Raw genomic sequence first — 20,933 nt, 5'->3', positions numbered from 1 at the left:
AGAGAGCCTGAAGGGAAAGACTGAAAAACAAACCAAAAAACACACACACAAGTGAGGAAAGAAAATAACTTTGCCGTGGCAGCACCAGGGATGGGAGTAGCCACTAGTTCCCCACAGGAAGCTGTTATCCAACCAGAACTGCTATATATTCCCTTCAATCCACCTACAAGAAATGCCACGCCTAGAGGTGTTGTGGAGGACTCCGGCAGCCCAGCATTACCCAAGCTTTGGAAAGTGAGTCTCCCTGCAGGAAACTAAAGCCACTTACAGGTCCTTTGCAATCCTGCTAGTGTTAAAGGCCCCCACATCTTAATTTATACATGCCCTCCTTTCTCACTATCCATGCTTTGGGAAACCCTGATGTAGTTCATAAAATGACCCTTCCTCTCCTTTCTTCCATGCTTTGATAAGCAGAGCTCAGTGGTTTGAGCATTGGCTTGGCCTGCTAAACCTAGGGTTGTGAGTTCAATCCTTGAGGGGGCCATTTAGGGATCTGGAGCAAAAATCTGTCTGGGGATTGATCCTGCTTTGAGCAGGGGGTTGGACTAGATGACCTCCTGAGGTCCCTTCCAACCCTGATCTTCTATGATCAACAGTTAAGAGAGTTCATAATTTCCTCTTTTAAAGGCCAGAAGGCATCATTTTGATCCCACGGTCCGACCTATTGCTTAACACAAGCTAGAGAACCTCACCTAGGATTCCTGTACCGTTTCTGTTTGCAATCAAAGTATCGTCATTGGGGTCTCAGTTAGCACACACTGAAATGAATAGGGCCATTCACACTGGAAAGCTACTGTTTCAGGCTCTTGGCAAACTCAGGCAGAGGTCTCTGCCTCAGTTACACTTGCTTCACGTGCTGAAGATTTTCTTGACAGTCTCCAGCTGGTGTTTTAAAATAATTAGAACTGATATTCTGGAGAACAATTGAGAGGTCTCCAGCCAGTTGGTTGTATTCTGCACCTTGGGAAATGCTGTAATCTCAGACTGTGTGAGAAGGAAGGAGAGCCTTCCAACAGGACATGTAAGTCTTGCCCATCTACCCTCCTGCTATGCATCAGCTACTAAGACTCAGTCTCACTTTGCTGGACTCAACATCTTTCTAACCCACACACCAGTCCTCTCAGTAAGGACAGGAAACCACATGCCCTGTCTTCTCTAACCACAGGAGAGTACATCTCAAGTGGCAGATAAAGGTGCAGGAAGCCAACATTTCTAGAGACATCAGAAAACAAGAAGTGTTGTCACTGAGCCTATTCCCCTTTCCCACTCTCAAAGGTGGTTTCCAAGAGAAAAAGCTAAGTTACGACACATGGCTTAACTCTCTTGAACATCCCTGGATTGATTTCCCAGAATACCCAGCCTTCAGCACTCTGAACGTGGGTTCTGGAGCCAGGTGCAGCTGAAAGTGCAGTTAAGTCCTACTTGTATAACATCATTCAGAGCCATCAGCTAGGATGGGGCATAGTCATACCCTAAAATCCTCTCTGGTCGGATCAATGAACTCCCTGCAAGGGCCAGGATACAGGAAAAAAGCCATCTCTCCCAGACACCCTATATCCAGAAAGACACTCTGCATTGCCAGCTACTTTACTCCCCACTGAGAAGAGGAGTGGAGTGATTGGGGGATGATTATTTAAATGAATGACACAAAGCTTTTCACCCTCCCCCCAGGGAGAAGAGCCCCTCGGCACGTACTCCTGTTCCAGGAGTCAGAGGTCAGCAGAGGAGGGACAGAGAAAGGACACAGACCGGCTTTAACTGCAGAATTTTAGTCCCATTTTTCCCTTTAAAAAGTGAAGTAATTGCCTAGACCCTAGTTAAATTAGCTGAAAAAAGAGTAAGCAGGTTGTTAAATATGAGCGGCATTGGAAGAGACTCTCCATCTCTCTTTGCTCAGCTTCAGGCACTGTTACCTTCAGAGTAAGAGCTGCTACAGCCACAGACAAAGCAGGTTGCACGACTTAGCCCAATCCTACACACCTGCATCTGAGGGACCTGAGCAGCCCCAATGACTTCTACAAGGCCACTTGGGTGAGTAAAACGAGCCACAGGCATCAGTGTTGGCAGGCGTTCAAGGGCAGCCAATGGGCTGTTGCGGGGTATTTAAAACCTCTGTGACTGTAATAAGGAGAGTTATGTCCAGGGAGCCTCCCTGTCGATTAGAGGTCAAAGCAGCAGGATGTGGGAGGAGGACAAGACAGGGAGGCCTAGAATACAGTGGTTGCTACTAAGAATGCTGCTCCGGCTAGGGTTACAACTCATTTATACAAGGGGTACATTAGTCCTGGACTGGCTATGGAACACCTCTGGCCCACCGAGATCAGCAGAGCACATATCCCCCCTTTGCTTCCCCCCACATTACCATCTGGGTTGCCTGACCAGTCTGTAGCAGTTGCTTCCCCTTCATTCCAACTGCAGCCCCTGTGCTAGCCGGCATCGAGGCTTTCCCATCTTCCTGCTAGGAATACAACCTCCTATTCATTCCATCCCAAACAATACTGGGCATGTAAGCAGGGCTCCAACTGAGGAGGGAGAAGAAACAACAGCTCGTCTTGTTGAGCTAATTAATTATAAATACAAGGGACGGACAACCGAGAGGGAGAGGTCCCTGTGTTAAGTGTTTACCAGTTGAACCTTGCATGTGATCTGAGGGGGTTTTGTCTCAGGCCCTGCAGACGGAGTAGTTCTATACACTTTAGTATTGGCAGCCCCTGTGGTACAAAACCCTTAAAACACAGAGAGCCGCTATTCCCTGACCCCATCTGCCTGGATCCATTACACTAACTAGGGGACTCCCATGGGTTTTCAGACACTTTGCTATCAAGCTACTCCACTCCAGAATTTTTAAGATACAGTACTGTTAAAATACCTCCCTGGGCTATAGGCAGAGAAGCCTGCTGTGAATTCAGCCCACTGCACAGGCTACCAGGAGCCTCTTCCATCCTGCCTTCAACACTGCATACAATGCAAGCAGAAACCTCGGCAAAGAAAGGAAACAGCAACTTACCCTGGGGCTGCTTTTATTGCTGGTGCTGCTTCTCCTCCATCAGTCAGCTTGCAATGATTTCCTCCTCCCCCTAATCAACTAACTCCTTCCACTTGCCTTGCTCTGTGCTGATGGTGAGCTCCCCCTTGATTAGCTGCAGTCAGCCTGCAAACACATCTTCTTAAAGGGGACTCGCTTCCCAGCACTCTCCTTTTCCTGTCCTACTGCTCCCTGCCACCATCCTCACAGTCAACAGAATTCCACCCCTCCTCCCACGGCCGCTTTTGAAAGGGCGTATAACTCTCTTTACCAGAATCTTATATATGCCTACCCATCCTCCTAGGATGCCCTGCAATGAGATGGACCACCCCATGCTCTCCCTACCTCTCACCCCACCCGTTTGGGGTAGAAAGTGCCCTGCCTGTGCCAGGGAGGCTGCTGCATTGCAGGGCAATTTCAAAGTAGTCCTACTGCAAACAACTTTGCCCCTGGAGAGTTAAGGCTTGTGCCGAAAAAGGGCATGTCTACACTGTAATTAAATACTCGCTGTGTAGACATCCAGGCTCAGGCTGGAGGATGGGCTCTGGGACCTTCTCTCCTTGCAGAATCCAGGCTCCATCCGAAGCCCAGATGTCTACATTGCAAGTTTTACAGCCCCACAGTCCAAGCCTGTTTACATGGGCCAGCCATGGTGTTTAACTGCAGTGTAGACATACCCAAAAAGGCCCGGACATTTGTTCTGAGAGAGGCCCTCCAAGCTGTTTCGTTGGCTGGCTGGGCCTGTATTTGTACTGTGTATACTGTGCATGCCCTCAATGGAGTGATAGGGACCACTTCCCTTGAAGGGTGCTTGCCAGCTTTAGAGATTGGACTAGATGGCTATCAGGGATGGCAGCGTCTTAGCAGGGATTTTCATTGAGAAACAGCGTCAGCAGGAGAGATCGATTCAGGCCCTGTCTAGACATCCATGGACATGGAGCTGCCTCTAGCGAAGACACACTGCACAGTGAAACTTACCTCAGCGACTTACCAGGGTAAATCGCACTGGAGTAAGCCCCATTTTACATGGTTGCATATACACCGGGAGGGCGGGGTTCCATCACACTGTGGCTCCACCAGGGTTAAAAAGCACTGACAAGTATACACAGGGCATTAGGGCAGACTCCACATTCAAAACCGCCCAAAGAGGGTTGCATGCTGTGACGGTACCTCCTGATGCAGCATCACCGCTTCAGTTTGGGCAACGTGCCTGCTGGTCCTTCCCCTGCGTTCCCAACCCAGGGTGCCAGCAGGAGCTACGGTCCCCTCCCAGCTGTACAGGCAGCAGGATGTTGTTAACATCCTTGGGGTGAGGCTGGCACTTCGCCTCTGGGTGCCTAGTAGCATAGGGGCTTGGGGCCTGCTGTGCGAACAGAGGCTCTTTTCACAGTTATAGGGATGGCAGCAAGCGGGGACTTTTTAGCAGGATGGAATACAAAGCCGGGCAGCCCCTGGGAGCGCCCCTTTCACCTTGATGCTCTAGGCAACTGCTTCCTTGGCTGCGCTTTTCACAGACCCTAGCCTGGATTATTTCAACCACACAGCAGTCTGCTACAGTAAACAAACCCAAAGGCAGCCTTCATCCCACCCCACCCCCAACATTACCTAGCCTCCATCCTCAAATATTTGCATTAGAAGGGCCTCCCCAGCCTCCACTTCCTCCTGTGCAAACAGGAAGGCGGGATTCCTGGAGATTTCACAATGTAAAATGGCCAGGCTGGAATGCCTGACGCCACTGCTGTCATTGCACTGGTGCACTTAGGCAGTCCGAGCCAGGACGCTATCCTCTAACCGACCAGGTCCTGGGATGAATGGAAAAGGCTTTGGTGCCCAGCACTTTTCCGGAGTGGTCACTGCACCGTGGGCGCTGCCTGCCAGTCTGCTATCTCTGCAGCAGATCACACAGACCATGGAATTGGAGACGTGCTGAGGCTGGTTGGCTCAGCAAATTAATGTAGGGAAACTCCTTCCTCTATTCTCAAAGTCCATTGTCTTCCCCAGACTAAAGCCAAGATATGGCTCCCTTGTTCTGAGACCTGGTTGTCTTGGCTCTGATACTGTTGCTTAGATTCTTTGATCCTCAGGGTGTTTTTTTTTTTTAAAAGCTATCCCAGGAGACACTCAGTACATTGCAGGACCAGGATCATAGGACACTGAAGAGGTGAAGACAGATCAAACTGTGCACCCCTACTGCTTTGAAACAGGGCAAGGAGAACACACAGATCAGACGTGTTATCAGCATCAGCAGTCCCCCCTCCAAGATCAAACCCTTAGACAGATTTCTGATACTAGACCAAAGGAGCTGCTGCTATGCCACTAGCCCTCTGGGATCCTAGCTGTGTATGAAATGCTCTTCAACACGAAAATCAGCCAAAGGCCCTGCAACCCAAACCCAATTGGTGCCTAAACCCCAGGTCTTCAAGTAGCATTCTGTGCCTGTTCTGTTGGTTTCTGTTGTCCGTGGCAAGCTCTATAACTCACATTCTATTTTCCTTCTCCCCTAAGAATTGGCTTGAGCCGCCTTATTTCCCTTGTCCGGTGGTAGGTCCCTGCCAATTGCGACGTTAACCCCGCTCATCCCCATGGCTGCCTTCCCTTCTCTTCCCCAGGCTGCCAATGCTGCTGAAGTTGGCATGTATCCCTCTGAAGACGGGCTGTAAAACAGGCTGGACAGGACTGATTCCGGCCCCTCACTTTATTGATCACCGCAAATAACAATTGCTGAGAAAGTGCCGTCACTGTGTATAAACCGAGGCCGGAAATCCAGCCTCAGTCTGCTTACGCTGCAGCTGGATTACACCACTTTATATGACTCAATAAAGCTCGAACCCCTATCAATGGGCATTAGTGTTTTAATCTCCTTAATAGTGAAAATCCTATGCTAGATGCCAAACAGGGCCTTGCCCAGTAGCAGCTGGGCCCGTCGTTTTTTAAGGTAACTCCTTGCAGGTTTGCATTAGGTTGAGGGCCAGGACTGGGTCATGCAAGCCAGCAGGCTGACCTGCACCGTGACAGGGCCTTGCTGATGTAAGGCTCAGTCATGCTCATGCTGAAGTCAATGTCCTCACAGAGAGCAGGATCGGGGCTTCGAACAAGGCAGGATCGGGGCCTTCGAACACAGAGCTATCAATATAAAATGGTTGCCACTGAAAAGCCATCATGTGCCAAGTTAGCACCCAGCTGTGTCTGAGATGCAGCACTTTCCATCTGTGCTTAGAACAGGAAATTAGTGAGGTCTCTCAGATGTGTGTTGACTTTATAAATGGTGGCTACTCTACACTTCACTATTATTAAAACAATTACACACACTGAGGATTACAACCATCTCCTGGATGCTTGTGGAACGTCCCTACTCTGGGTCACGAGCAGGGACTGAACCAGAATCTTTACCCAAACAGCATGGACTTTTACCCCTTGAACTAAAGGAGTAACTCTATGAACTGCTAGCAGTAGCAAGTACTTATCCTCTGGGTGGGTGAGCTGCTGGAGGGGGAACACAACATGCTTGGCCAGCCCGTTATATTTGAAACTGAAGTCTGTTTCCTTACTGCTTTCCTCACTGTTCCATGCAGACTCGGGTTTGTGATGTTAGCCTTGTTTGTGAGCAGCAGAGAACTGGAGAAAAAGTTTCTCCCCTCAACCAGTCAAGCACTGTAGCGCATCTACAAATGCTGCAACGTGGCTGGTAACTCACATACCGTGGGACTGGTAGCTCACGTATCATGGAACTCTTACACGCTCTTTCGAGTGCACTTACTGTTTCAGCTGCAGAGGCAACACAAAAAGCCCACCCGGAAAAATGATCGAAGGGTGGGGAGAATGAGCACCCGAGCACAAAGACTATAAAAAGAGACAGCCCCTGACTCTACCAAAGAGACATACTGGGTATTTAGAACAGTACATTTCATCAAAGTTATTTGTAGACTGTTTGCATAGAGCAGTGATACTCAAGACCTCAGTGGTTCAGGAGCCAAATTAGCAATCTATATTACCCAAAAGAGCCACAGTCATGTGAACTCATGGTTTCATTTACTACAGTACTATCTAGTCATATTTAAACAGTATGAGGGGGAAATATTTAGATTACATATATCCCCACATATATTATTCTCACGCAAAATGATTGACCAAGAATTCTTATTTTATCAACTACAATTGGTTAATAACATAGTAAAAGCATCCTGATTGGTTAATAATTAAGTCACAGTGTGTTTTAATATCATGCGCTGTAAAGAGGCTCCAGCGACCCATGAAAGACCCATTTGCGGCTCAGAGTCAGAGCATCACTGGCACAGAGGTATCACTTGTACCGCAACACAACCACCTCTCATATGTGTGCTGTAGTAGCACCTACAGGCTTCTGAGGTTGAGGCCCAATTATACTAGTTTCTATAAATGGAGATGGGAAGAGACAGTCCCTGTCCTGAAGATCTTACTGCCCAAAATGACAACAGGTTAGTGGCAGGAAGGATTCTTATCCCCAGTTGCCGGTGAGCAACATAGAGATTAAGTGACTTGCCCAAGGTCACACAGGACATCTATAGCAGATCCAGGAATTGAACCCAGGACTTCTGCACCCTGGTCCAGGGTCATAATTCACAAGATCATCCTGCCTCTCTCTCAGAACTTTGGGGCTAGGAATAATTCTGGGCAAACCCCCATGTTCTTACGAGAAGCGTCACAGATGTGCATTAAGCACAAAGGGACACATCAGTATTGCATCACCTCCAAAATACTGGGCCTGATTCTCCCCTGCCTTGCACCTTGCACAGCCACCTACAGGTGTGGGTGTAAAACTAGACCAGAGCAGAATTCTCCACGCACACCAATGGCAACGTTTTATATCCCCTTGGTACAAGGCAGTGGAGAATCAGGCCCAGCAGCAGCCCAGGGTGCCACAAATTCTGCTGGGGCATTGGTTCAGTACCAGCTCCCAGAGAAGACTCCGTGGCATCTATAGTAATGAATCAACAATGCCACTAGCACTTTCCACAGGAGCCCAGGTTTTCCTTGGGGCAATCCCATCCAACGGCTGCACCAGGGTCTGCTGCTGCTTACCGTGGAACGGGTGGCCATATGGCCACTGGACAGGCACCAGGCTATGAGGCAGGGTTGCTGGGTTCTAGTTTTTACTCTGCAATTTATACGCTATTTTGGACACAGCAGAGAGTGCAAGGTGCAGGCAGCCAGACGTTCTGCCTTGCGGCTCTTAACAACAGAGCTCTGAAGACTGGTTTCCAATCCATATAGGTGCACATCGCATTGATCCCTGGTTTACCGCACAGCAATAGGGCTCAGACACCAAACTGTATTTTATTTTTGGAAAACAAAATGGCCCAATTTGCAGAGGTGTCAATCACCCATAACTCCTACTGGCTTCAATGGGTGCTGCAGGTGTTCTGCACCTTGGAAACTCCAGCCGCTTGTATTGCAATTCTCAGATCAGTAGCAGAAAATGGAGCAAATTCAGACTATAGTGAAGCTCCATTAAAGTCAATAGGAGCCAGTGTGAACCACTGAACAGGGAAGGACCCTGGTCTGCAAATCAGATTCTATCCAGTGCAATTCAAATTTGTAACAGTGAGGGTAATTAGCCATTGGAACCATTCAAGGCCGACGGGTGGGAGGGGCCCAGAGGGTCACATGACCCTCCCCAAATGCTGGGGGGGCAAGGGGCCAGCAGCTGGCAGGGCCAGGGCTGGAAGAGAAAAGGTGGGACCAGAGCCTCTCCTCTTCCAGCCACGCTGCCCGGCTGCTGCACTCTCCCACGCTGCCTGGGAGCGGACACCTCCCGGCGTAGTGCAGCAGCTCAGCGCAGCAGGACAGAGTTCTCCCCCACCCCCCATGCCAGGTAACATGCTGGGATGGGGTGACAGCACTCTCCCGAGTCCCAGGCAGCCTCCGGCCACACTGACGCTGCCCGGCATGGTGCAGCGGGACAGAGTCCCCCCTCCCCCACCAGGTAACATGGGATAGGGAAGAGACAGGATGGGGAGAGCATGGGGGCCCTGGGCTGGGAGGAGTCATGTATGGGTGTCACATGGTGAGGCCACATGCCCCCCCTTTGGCTGGTGCCCCCTTTGTGTCCCTCCCCACTAGTTGCCACTAAGAATTGTTTGCGGTGGATTCTCCACCACTGGAAATCTTTACATCAAGAGTAGATGTTTTTCTAAAAGATCTGATCTAGTTCAAACAGGAATTAATTCCGGGAAGCTTGTGATATGCAGGTGGTCAGTCCAAATGATCACAATGGTTCCTTTTGGTCTTGTCATCTATGAATCAATAAATCAGCTGCCACTCGCCTGCACTGAGACCTTGGATAAGACACTTGACCTCTCTATCCCTTAGTTAGCCCCAAAATGGAAGGACAGGAATACATGTCTTCCTGGGTAAAGCGCTTAGACATCTATGGGTTAAGAGAACTATATAAGAGTTAGGTGTAATCATTATATCGGAATTCGATATTATTAGTATTTGTTACATTCAATTGTGGCAGAGCCCTGAGTCCCTCCTCCTACATAAAATGCAATTCTCTTCTTCAAGTTGTCAGTTTTTGGCAACGGTTGAACTCCCTATTTAACAGCATAATCCTTGCTTAGCATATGCCAGGGCCTGTGCAAAGACCCCATTCATTTCCAAACAGGGCTGCAAGCAGAAATTTACTCAGCGGCTTAATCCCACAAAAGGGATACCTTATGCTTTCCTGGGGTGAATGGACCCAATCCAAACTCCCAAGGATTCAGAGCAAACAAGACCCGTCCTGCCACTGCGGGGCAGCCCCAGGAGCAGTGCAGAGAGCAGAGACTTGTACTAATTAGCTCGCTGCTCCTGTCTGAAACCAGATTTAAAACGAAAAACGGTGATGTTCCACTCTGGACCGCATGAAAAACTCCCCAGACATTTGCAGTCGCTGGTTATTCACCAGTCATCTTTTTGGCCAGTGTTTTGGCCGTACATTTTTTTGCCCCCCTGATGCTGGGGTAAAGAGACTCCATTATCAATGGTTCTAAGAGTCAGGAGAACGCAGCGTAGGACGGGAGCATCGAGTGGGGGGGAAACTGAAGAGTGAAAGGAAGATGGTCCAGTGATTAGGGCCCTGGCCTCGGACTTGGAAGACCTGGGTTCAAGTTCTTGCTCTATCACAGAATTCCTGTGCGAATATGGTGTCACGGAGTGTGGGGGAGACAAGGCCCTGCACCCCCCGCTTCCTGCGATTCACCATGATTCTCAGCCAGCCAGTAAAACAGAAGGTTTATTTAGACGACAGGAACACAGTCCAAGATAGGTCCTGCAGGTACAGACAACAGGACCCCCTCAGTTAGGTCCATCTTGGAGGAGGCAGGGAGGCCAGAGCCCCGTTGGGAGACCAGAGCCCCATCTGGGCTCCCCTCCATTTTCCCAGCCAGCTCCAAACTGAAACTCCCTCCAGCCGTCTCACTCAGCCTTCCCCTGGCTCCTCCCCCAGCCTTTGTCCAGTTTCCAGGGCAGAGGTGTTACCTGGCCTCCAACCCCCCTCCTGGGTTCTCATGTTACGAGCTCAGGTATCTTCCCTCAAGAAAAGTCTCCCATCCCCAATGCAGACAGGCCCAGCAAAACTCCCCTGCAACCTTCCCAGGTCAATACTCCCCAGTCAGTATTCAAAGAACACATTAAGAACATTCCCACTTCGTCACATATGGGCAAGTCACTTAGCGTCTCTGAGCCTCAGTTCCCTCATCTGTAAAGTGGGGATGATAGCACTGCTCTGCCTCACAGGGGTGTTGGGAAGGTAAATGCACTAAAGACTGTGAGGGACTATATCAGTACTTCAGATAGTGAGGGGAACTTTTGGAATCAAGTACTTTTGCAGTTGTGAATTTGTTTTGATTGGCAAGAAACAGGGAGCAATTCTGACTTGTTTCCCTGAATTCATTAAGCTGCATCATTCGTATCTTCTGGAGAAGCATCAGTTTTCCATTTGCCACCTATGATCTCTCCCCCTCCTGCTGCAGTGCAGGGAGCATCTGTGTGGGAAATGCATCCGCTCGGACAGCTCGTTCCCACAGCCTGCTCCGTAAAATTCAAGCCTGGTCTTAAAACAGGAGCAGGGCAAGCAGCGTATTAGGGCACTTCAGACTCTGCAAGTCCTGGGCCAGTCTAACCTTCGCTCTCTCACAGACACACCCCTGGTTAAAGTACTGGAGGGAGATCCAATTTACAGCCTGATTCCCTCCCATGACTAAGAGCCCAACAAATCACACGGGCAGCTCTGGACATACCCTCTGCATTGCTCAACCCTTTCAGGTGAAACTACAGCGAGTTTGGGAAAAGGAACTGGGGCTGGGTTCAGCTCTGTCTCTCAAGAAAAAAAAACACATTCCTATGCAGTGAGCTAGGCCTGGCTGCCTGACCCCTGGCTAAGAAGGGGAAAGAACAGCTCCCACAGACTGACACCTCCAGCCTGGCTCATGTCCACAAGCAGGCACAGGACGGAAGGAAGGAAGGAAGGAAGGAATCATTCTGGATTTTGCCATCAGTCGATATGCAAAGCCGGCTCTGCATCCTTGAGATGTGTCAGCTGCTTTGCCAAGAGGGCGTGACTCACTTCCCTTCACCCAGCACTGCCACTGCAGCAGCACCCTTCCTTCCAGCGTGGCCCATTAGCAGCAGGGAGACCCGCAGCACCACTAGGCCAGTGACCTCTAACTGTGCTCCATCAATCACTGCTGAGAGGCAGGCCCATGGCCAGACACATACTCAGGGAGCAGAGGAGAAAGATTCTCCCATCATCCTCTGCTCACAGAGGACAGAAGCTCGGTAGTGCAACATGCTGACATCATCAGGAGTTGAGAGCACTCAGGAGACACCTAGAATGTGACAGGATCAGGGCAACAGCTACTGATTTGCCTTTACACATAGACATCGTTAGTCAAACAAGTGTCGCAGCTACAAAGGTCACCTTGGAGAGAGTGATGCTCAGACCTACAGAAGGTGGGGAGCCCTGCTCTTTGGGCCACAGCTGGAGATCTGCTGCCGTTGCTGAGGAAGAGAGTAGACTAAGGCTCATGCCACATTCCCTCTGAGCTGCCTCTGTCTTCCAGTGTTTTTCTGGTTGATGGGCAGCTAACAGCTCCCCTCCTGCAGTGAGGACTTGAGTATTGTCCCACTACTCGTGGTAGGGAGGTCGTGAACCTAGAGAGGAGACCATCAGTAGCTAACTCCTCACCCTACATTGGAAATTCATCTGCCACTGTCATCCAAATGCTAACTGCAGTCAGCAGCTGATTAACCAGAGATTGAATGGATCATCTGGTCTGAAGGGGCCCTTGCACCCCAACATTGGGTTCCCTCTCCCTGGGCTCTAAGGCTAGTCACCGCTCTCCCACGTAGCCTCCTGCCCCATAAAAATGTATGCACCAAGCTCCCAATTCACTGTTCCACAAGGCCCACTTTAAGCCATTCCAGCAGCATAAAGGAGCTGTTCAGTAGCGGAACGGACTGCTTGGCTAATAACCCCACTGTAACTGCTTTATGCCACTCCCCCTTGCTGCTCCCTCAGACTGCTCTCGCTTACACCCGGCTGAGAACACAGGGAGGGGGGCAGTGGCTTAGGGTACGATTACAATGCAATAAAAGATCCATGGCCACAGGTTGGCTGATTCAGGCTCTTGGAGCTTGGGCTCGAGGGGCTAAAATTTGCAGTGTAGACACTGGGGCTTGGGTTGGAGCCTGGGCTCTGAGACCCTGTAATGGGGATGGGTCTCAGAGCCCTGGCTCCAGCCCAACCCTGAATGCCTACACTGCTATTTTTAGCCCCACAGCCCGATCCAGCTGACCCGGGCTCTGAGACGCAGTGCCACGGGGTTTTTATTGCAGTGTAGACGTACCCATAAAATCTTCTATCCATGGATGGAGCAGAGATCAGAAGGAATGGAGAATCAGGTGCCACATCTCCCACTGCCCAGCACAACCATTGCAAAGCCGCTTGAAGCTAGTCTTCCCCCACAAACTCAGGACAATTTTGGAGTGATTTGGCACGACTTCACCACAACCTGCTTTTCTCTAACCACTAGCAGCCTAATTTATGGACAACTAAAAACAGCAACAGGCGATTTGCATAAAGACACACAGGAAATGCACTCAGCAAGTAACAATCAGTTCTCATCCAACAGGCACTAAATGGGAGAGGGGGAAAATGCACATTTTAAGAAAATCTTGTAATATTTTTTTTGGTGAACAAATAAATGCAGTGAAGTGTGGGAAGTCATCCCAGACTCAAAATGGGCTTGCTGGACCGTTTCAATCCAGCATGACTGGCTCTACAGTAAGATTCTTCAGTGCTCTGCCCCATCAGAGTTTGAATGATATCAGCACTGTGGCTTGCCCCAATTCCCCCAGGAATTATAAACTTTATAAATTATAAATTCAATTATAAAGTCAAATAGACCTCCCCGTTAGGAGCGTCTCTCTGATAGCCAGCCTGGACTTTCCCACGCTAACTTTCATCCCATGATTCCTAGGTAGGCCTTTCTGTACCAACCAAAATTCTACTGTCCGCATGGCACCTCTCTCACACTTCTGAAATGGCTTAACCACATTTCTCTTCAATCTTGTCTACACACAGACCTGGCAATGGTTTCACTATGTTGCTTAAACCAGTCCAACCCTTTGTATATCAGTAACCAATACAAACTCTGCACGCGTAAGCACCTTTATCCCAGGATCAGTGTGTCCATCTGGAGGCTTTAACTGAACTGGTTTTTCTATCCATGTAGTTAGACTGGTGTGAAAACTGCATGCATACAAACCCCTATCTGCTACCTGACCAAGCGGCACAGGATCCATTCTTGTCCCTATTGATGTCAACATGAAAAACTTCAATTTGCTTTTAGTGGATGCAGTACAAGGCCCTTCATTTTCTCAATAGCTCCTCATCAGTCACCTTAATTATTATTGTCATTCTACTCTGAATTCCCTTCGCTCTGCCCCTATCTACTGAGGAGAATCAGCAGTCATGGAGAACAGCAAAAGAGAATCATGGAAGCAAATAAGTTACAAAGAGGACGCATGGCACTAGAATGGGAATCAGCCGACCTGGGCTCTCTGCCATTGACCTGCTGGGTGACCTTGGGTTAGTCACTTGACCTCTCAGCCCATTTTCCCTCCCACCCTTCGACTGCCTTCTCTATTTAGGATGTAAGATTTGCAGGACAGGGACTGTCTCGTGTGTTTGTACCGCGCCTAGCACACTAGAGTCCCGTTCTCGGCTGAGGCCTCCAGACACTACTGTAACACAAAGCATGAGTAATAGCAGAGAACTTCCCCATAGTTCTTCAGCCTTTCATTATTTTTAACCACAATTTGTAGCAGGTCCAGCTAATGCTACAGCATCAGGAAACAAAGGGATGCCTGCTCAAAGCGGTGTGTTACCACAACGGGCCAGACAAAGGCGGTCAGTTACGTCTCAGTACAAATACTCCCGGCTGAGGTATGACTGTGCACACGCAGAACTGGCGGTTTCTGGACTATTGTTGTCAATGCTGACCAAGCCAGCACTTCCCCAGTCTCAGGACAGAGTTAGTGACAGCATACAGCATGGCTGGTCTTTGTTAGGACATTTCTCTGCATAAGAGAACTTAGGTTCGTTACTGGGGGCTCCACGAGGCATGTATATGGCTAAAATGCTCCTGAGTGCTGATTCTTTTAAAAAAGAAGAACAGGAGTACTTGTGGCACCTTAGAGACTAACAAATTTATTAGAGCATAAGCTTTCGTGGACTACAGCCCACTTCTTCGGATGCATATAGAATGGAACATATATTGAGGAGATATATATATACACACATACAGAGAGCATAAACAGGTGGGAGTTGTCTTACCAACTCTGAGAGGCCAATTAATTAAGAGAAAAAAAAAAACTTTTGAAGTGATAATCAAGATAGCCCAGTACAGACAGTTTGATCTTTTACTGCCTTTTGCATGCCCTGATAGAGACATCCACATTTGACAGCTGGCCCCAATCTTGCCCTTACTCACATAAGTAAATCCCACCGATGCAGAGCTCTGACTCACCTGAGTAAGGGCTATGTAGGACAGGCCTCTTGTGCCTATATATTCATGACTGTCAACGTACTACGCTACACACGCACACGTACAAACCAGGTGGAAGGGGCATTTCTTTGTGCCCCTAGAGATTTCCATGGTGGAGAGATTTTCTTGCCTTTGGTGCTGTGCAACCCAGAAGAAAGGAGGAAAACCCAACACTGAAGAGAGGGGAAAACTCTTAGCTACAATCCTATTAAAGCTGCCACGGTGCTGCTCTATCTTCTAGAGCTTAATTAACAGCGCCTTGTCATCCCAGGTTGTTTATAGAACCAGCCCTGTCATTTGATGCAGGTGCTGTTCTGCTAATAATAATGCTTTGTACTTGTATATCTAAGACAACCATGAGTAAGGGTGGAGGCAGATGGGGGAAAGGGCCCAAGCATGTAAGTGCAGCGTTATCTAGCTACATTCTTATAGTCATGCCCATCACCATTGTTTCTGATACCCCTATAATATCTCCCCCTCGGCCCGCACCCCCGGGGGAACATTGGATCATTTTGTTTCCTCAGGCTCAGCACAGTGTCTTACCCAACCCAAGTGGGAACCCTGGGCTGGTCCCAGCCCCTTGTGTCAGCCCTGCTCACTGTGATGATAAATGAGTTGTTACAAGCTTCCTGTTTATCTCTGCGCTGCAGCACCAGCAGGGAGTGAATGCTCAATGGAGGACATCCCTCGCCCCTGCCAGTCTCACCCGCTTCCTCCTTGAGGAAGCACTTCCCTGGGAACTCAATGCACCAGCCCTTACACAGGGTGGGTGCAGCGGCACATCCCACGCTGCTGCTGGGCAACAGGACTGGGGCTCAAAGGTGCAGGTTCTGAAGCTGTAAGGTGCTGCGCCCCCTCAACCATCCTGGGCTTCAAGGGGAATGGAGGATGCTCAGTACCTCACAGGATCAGACCCCTAAGTGCTCCAATAAGTGTCAGTTCACTGAGCCTTAGTGGTAGCACCTTACAGGAGAGGTAAAGCTGGTGTCTACCTCACCCCTATGCCTGGGAGGTGGCTTTCACTGAAACCCCTGTGGCACACTCTCATCCACCTAAGACAAAGCATATCTCCAGTGCCACCCCGTGTCCTAGGTCTCACCACTGAAGTGCAAATGCTCCACTTTTCACCCTAGCATAGAGACAGCTCTGGAGGCCAGCAGCTAAAGGGTTAACTCTGGAGCTCACTAATTCCACCTCAGCCTCTCTCTTGGGAGGGGAAGTGCTTCACTGCTCCCCAGCTGCAAAGGCTCCTGTAGACTGTGGCCTGGCAGAGCAAACTCATTGGTTCAGGAGTATCCCAAGCTGCCTAGTGAGAGCATGGGCCATGGCAGGAGCACACAGCACGGCTCAGAGCTACTTGTGACAGTGTCAGCTGCTTGCTGTGTGCATACGACACCAGCACGTGCCCTGCTGTGCTTCATGGCTTACACTCATGTCACCGAACGGCACAGGAGGCGTTGATTCCTAGAAACAGACTAGGAGCTGGACCTTCCGGACTTGATATTTAGAGCTCTGTCCCCGGGAAAGCGGGGGAGTTTCCAGCGATCACATGCTGCATGGCTCTGAGCTGAATTAGGTAGAAGGCTCCAGTTTAGCATCCTCAGAGCCCTCCAGTGTATGAAGCGGAGGAGGCTGGATGGTAGCAGCCCCACCACCACCACCGCCGCCGCCCCCGAGGCAGGACTAGAGGAAATCACAATGCATTCAGCTGACCCAGCAGAGGCATGCTGCATGGCCACGTGCAACAGCCCCGGCTGGCATCTCCCCAGTCCTGTGAAGGCAACACACTGAACCTCTGAAGGAGGGGTGGCCCAGACTGCATGAAAGTGGCCCCTTCGGCTGATTAATGAGTGACACTGATGTGCCCCAAACCTTCAACTGACTCTTGGGCAGAGGACAGGGGTCTAAGCGGGGGATAATTGGGTGCAACTGTTGGGATTCCAGCAACAATTCAAAAGGTCTCACCTTCCCTCTTCGGTCTCAGAAGAGACTAGAAAATATGTTCCTAGACATTTCCAGCTCTGCTTTAGGGTCACCGTATCTTAGCGTTCAACTTAGCAGAGAGGCACTCCTGGGAGCGTCTCATGCCAGTTTGACTCAGACCCAAAAGGGAAATCCCCTCTCTCCTCTTAGCTGCAACTCACCAAGAGAAAGCACCTTATGATTCTCTTCCCAGATGGGCAGAGCCCAGCACTCCTTCTCCAACACACGTCCTTGGCTCCTGGCTGGTGCAGGCCGATCTGGATCCCAACTTCCAGCGGATAGTCAGCATTATTATCTGTATTAAAGCAGCACCTAGATTCCCCGGCTGTGATCAGGCCTCAGTGCAGCAGGCTCTGTATGCACAGTCCCTGCCTGAGAGCTTCCAGTCTGAATAGACAAGACAGGCAGAGTGAGAGGAAAAACTAAGCTGATGTGACTTGCCCCAGGTCACACAGTGGGACAATGGCAGAGGTTGGATTAGTACCCAGGACTCCAGACTCCCAGGGCAGTGCCCAAGCCACAGAACTACGCTGGCTTCAGTCTGGCCATTCCAGAGTGGAGCAGGTGACAAAATTCTGATTTGGATCCGAGCCTTCCCCAAACTGGATCTGGAATTTACTGCAGTCCCATTTCTACTGGGATTTTTTTGCTTTGGGATTACCCTGCTGCCTGTGGCTAATTGACTGATCGAGTCCTCCTGGCAAGAGAACATGCCCTGCAAACCGGCTCTCTGCAGAGAGCACAAGTCGCATATCCACATTCCCATGGAACTGCTGGGAGGAAGGGCTCCTGTTCCCTGCCAAGCAGCAGCGCCTTGTTGTGCAGATGCAGTTGCAGAAGTGCCTAAACCCGGGCCTCACCCTTGCTATCTGCATTTCCTTGGGCGCCAGAGGAGCCAGCCTCATTGGGATTGGGAAAGAGTGGTATTCATATGGTAATTCCTCTGCGGAAGAGAGAACAAGGAGAAGCCTCTTCTGCTCAGCAGCTGGGGCCGGGCTCCCACGAAGGAGGAGCCAGCTGGCTGCCCCAACCACCAGGGACAAAAATACAGGCCTTGCCTTTTGTTCTACTTTTCCCGCCTGCTAGCTGGCATTGTCCCTGCCTGCCCCACCCTCCCACAGCCCCTGCTGGCCTGATTCAGAGCCTGCCCAGCCCAGCATGGGCCCAGGGGTCAAAGGGAAGCAGCCCAGAGCAGGAAACAGCTTGGCCCACTGGCAGGGGGGAAGGAGGCATTTGAATGGAGTCCCATTGCCCAAGGCAGAGTGGGGGCAGCTCTGCTGTTTAAGGGGTCCGACACAGCACCAGTTAGCAGCTGCCCTCAGTCCTGAAGGGGTATCAAAGGCCACTGTGAGATTGGCTGGCCACTGCCTACAGTTTGTGATGGGAAAGCAAAGTCCCACACTGCACTAAGAAAACAGGATCACAATACAGTTCTGAGCCCCAGTGGTTAGGACAAGAACCACCCTGAGATGAAGGTCTCCAGGCTCAGACAAGGCTGGCAGAAAACGGAGGATCGTGACATCATCTGAAGATGCTCCAGGGTCAGTGGCGAACAATGGGAGGGCTCCGGGAGAGGAGACCTACAGTGAGTGTCGCTGACCAGTGGGGAGACGTGGAGGGGATAAACAGAGGGGGAAATGATGCCAAAGAAACTCAGCAGAAACCCACATTAGGGGGCATAAAACTTGAGCTGTCAGTGCCCCGGGGTCTCACACACATTGTGGGGAAGTCTGTTGTCCAGTCTGGTTTCCAGTGTTCGTACTTTCCACCTCTTGTGGACTGTCCAGCAGGGGCTGCCTCTTACTATTTGTAATCTATGAATCAGGAGAATCAGCTACAGACATTCCCTGTTGCCCAGCCCTCCCTGGGCAAGTGACAGCGGCAATTCCCCTCTGCTCCTCACAATCATCCTGGGGAAAGAGCGTTACTGGGGGAATGGAAAAAATTAACCTCTTCCAGCTGAGGAGAAAGCCCACAGCAAATGGCGCCTCCATGTAACTGACAATCCTCCCCAAACACTGAAGAACATGTTTTTTTTGTCTTCCATTCAGTGTCTCCTCCTGTCAGAAAACAAATCAAAAGCCACCATGAAAGTGAAGATACAGAGAAGCCGCCACTAAAACAGCAGCTCAAGAAGACTTTGATTCTTCCTTCTCTCTGCTCCAAAGGCCCCTTCAACCAGCAGGCATGTAAATCTGTGCTTCAGGGGTTTAGCGCCTGATGCGGAACAATCCTGCAGTGCTCTCCGGACCCTTGTGAAAGCCAAGAGACTGTCAATAAGCAACATGTGCACCAAAGGTCCTGGCTGGGACCTTAGCTCCCGTTCCTAAGATCTGAGTACTTGGCCCTCGAAAGAACAAACACACCTGGGGGCAACACAGATGAGGATGGAGATTTCGACATCATTTATGATCTTAACAGAGTTTAAAAATTCAGAGCAGGAGAAAGGAGTGAGAGCCCCGAGCAGGAGTTCCCAGAATGCAACAGTTTAACCACATCACAAGAAATCTCCCGGCCACCTCCCTTCCTGCTGTCAATCAAATAACAGCCCCGCGGCAATGACAGCAATTGCTTATTACGTGAAAAATGTGTATTAAAAAAGGAGTGAATATATTTTTAGCTAGAGGAGCCAGGACCATATGACCAGCCAGCTCTGCACTGACCATAATTTGGACATCATTGTTCTAAGGTAACAGAGGCCATGGAATTCAATGACCCAGCGAGAACTAGCAAGCATGCTGTCTGCCTAGTTCTAGTGTGAACAACGAGGCTGCGACTCTTTCTATAAACAGGATGGGGATTACAGGTAGTTATTTCAGTGGGAGATCTATTATTGCTCTGTAGGATCCTGAAGTCTCCTCACAATAGCAAACCCCTTGGAAAGCAAATTCCTATGCTGCAGTTCCACAGAGTCCCAGAATTCTGAGAAAGGAGGACCCTGCTCAGGGGACCTCACAGTTTTCAGGGCGTATGGAAGACCATTTCAAGGGCATGGTGAGGATGGACTTCCATTTCCCTCTCTTGAGCACAACTGAGACTTTCCAGTAGAAGCCAGGGCACATACTGCTGAGAGCAATAGCTACGTCCCAATTATAGCTGACTGCAAGTCAGAAGACCATACCCACACGCACTGAGCAGGGGATATGTGATAATGATCCTTTGCGTTTCTCGAACAATTGTCACCTGAGCATCTCAAAGTGCTTTATATGCGTCATGGAGCAGCGGTAACTGTAATTAAGGCTGAAACCAACTTCCTGGTACAAACCTGATTTTCAAGCCCTCAGCCAGCAATTACTCAGCTTCCCTAAAAGAATCCAATTCCCTTGAAATTTCACATGCCACATTTCAACCCAGGGTAGAATTTTTGGAGGGATTGTTATCTGAGCTCCACTGAAATGCACTGGCAACATTAACTCAGCAGGATTTTCTCTTGTGAATTAATTAAGCCTCTCTATACTCCTGATAGGAAAGTATTAACCCTCTTTCAGAGATTAATAAACTGAAGTGCAGAGCAGTTAAGTGACTTGCCTGAGGCCACAGAACGGCACGGTCAGAGTCAGGAATAAAACCCAGTCCTGGCTCTCACTGGTTCGCTTGAACTACTCAACAAGACAGCACTGTAGTCTTGGAGAGTGTGGTAACCAGAATGAGGCTTGGCTGGATTGTATGGGGATTGGAACCTGATATGCATGCTTAACCCCTGACCCCCCATCACGGATGGGGTTCCTGTGTTAGGTATTGAATATAGGGCACCACACTATGTTAATAAAAAAAACATGGTATTTAAAATTAAAATAATTTACAATGTAAAATCTCTCTTGTAGTGTTCTGTTCAAGGGGAGAGAAGTAAACATTTA

At 49.7% G+C, this 20,933-nt stretch overlaps 1 protein-coding gene across 10 annotated transcripts in view; it reads right to left on the bottom strand.

The window, feature by feature from the left end:
- Nucleotides 1-20,933, bottom strand: part of SEPTIN9 (septin 9) — a 253,554-nt gene that overhangs the window by 48,366 nt on the left and 184,255 nt on the right. The window contains exon 1 of one of the 10 annotated variants that reach the window (XM_008163853.4): nt 3,008-3,255. The exons of 8 other annotated variants lie outside the window; for them this stretch is intronic. Coding sequence is in view for 1 of the 2 variants with exons in the window: in XM_065562713.1 (XP_065418785.1) it covers nt 2,870-2,942 (73 nt within the window). In the remaining variant the exon portion in view is untranslated. One more of the 10 variants, XM_065562713.1, reaches the window with a different exon arrangement.

The sequence above is a fragment of the Chrysemys picta genome, chromosome 12 (assembly GCF_011386835.1).
Source record: "Chrysemys picta bellii isolate R12L10 chromosome 12, ASM1138683v2, whole genome shotgun sequence".
Lineage (NCBI taxonomy): Eukaryota > Metazoa > Chordata > Testudines > Emydidae > Chrysemys > Chrysemys picta.
This window is presented reverse-complemented; position numbering and strand designations above follow the sequence as displayed.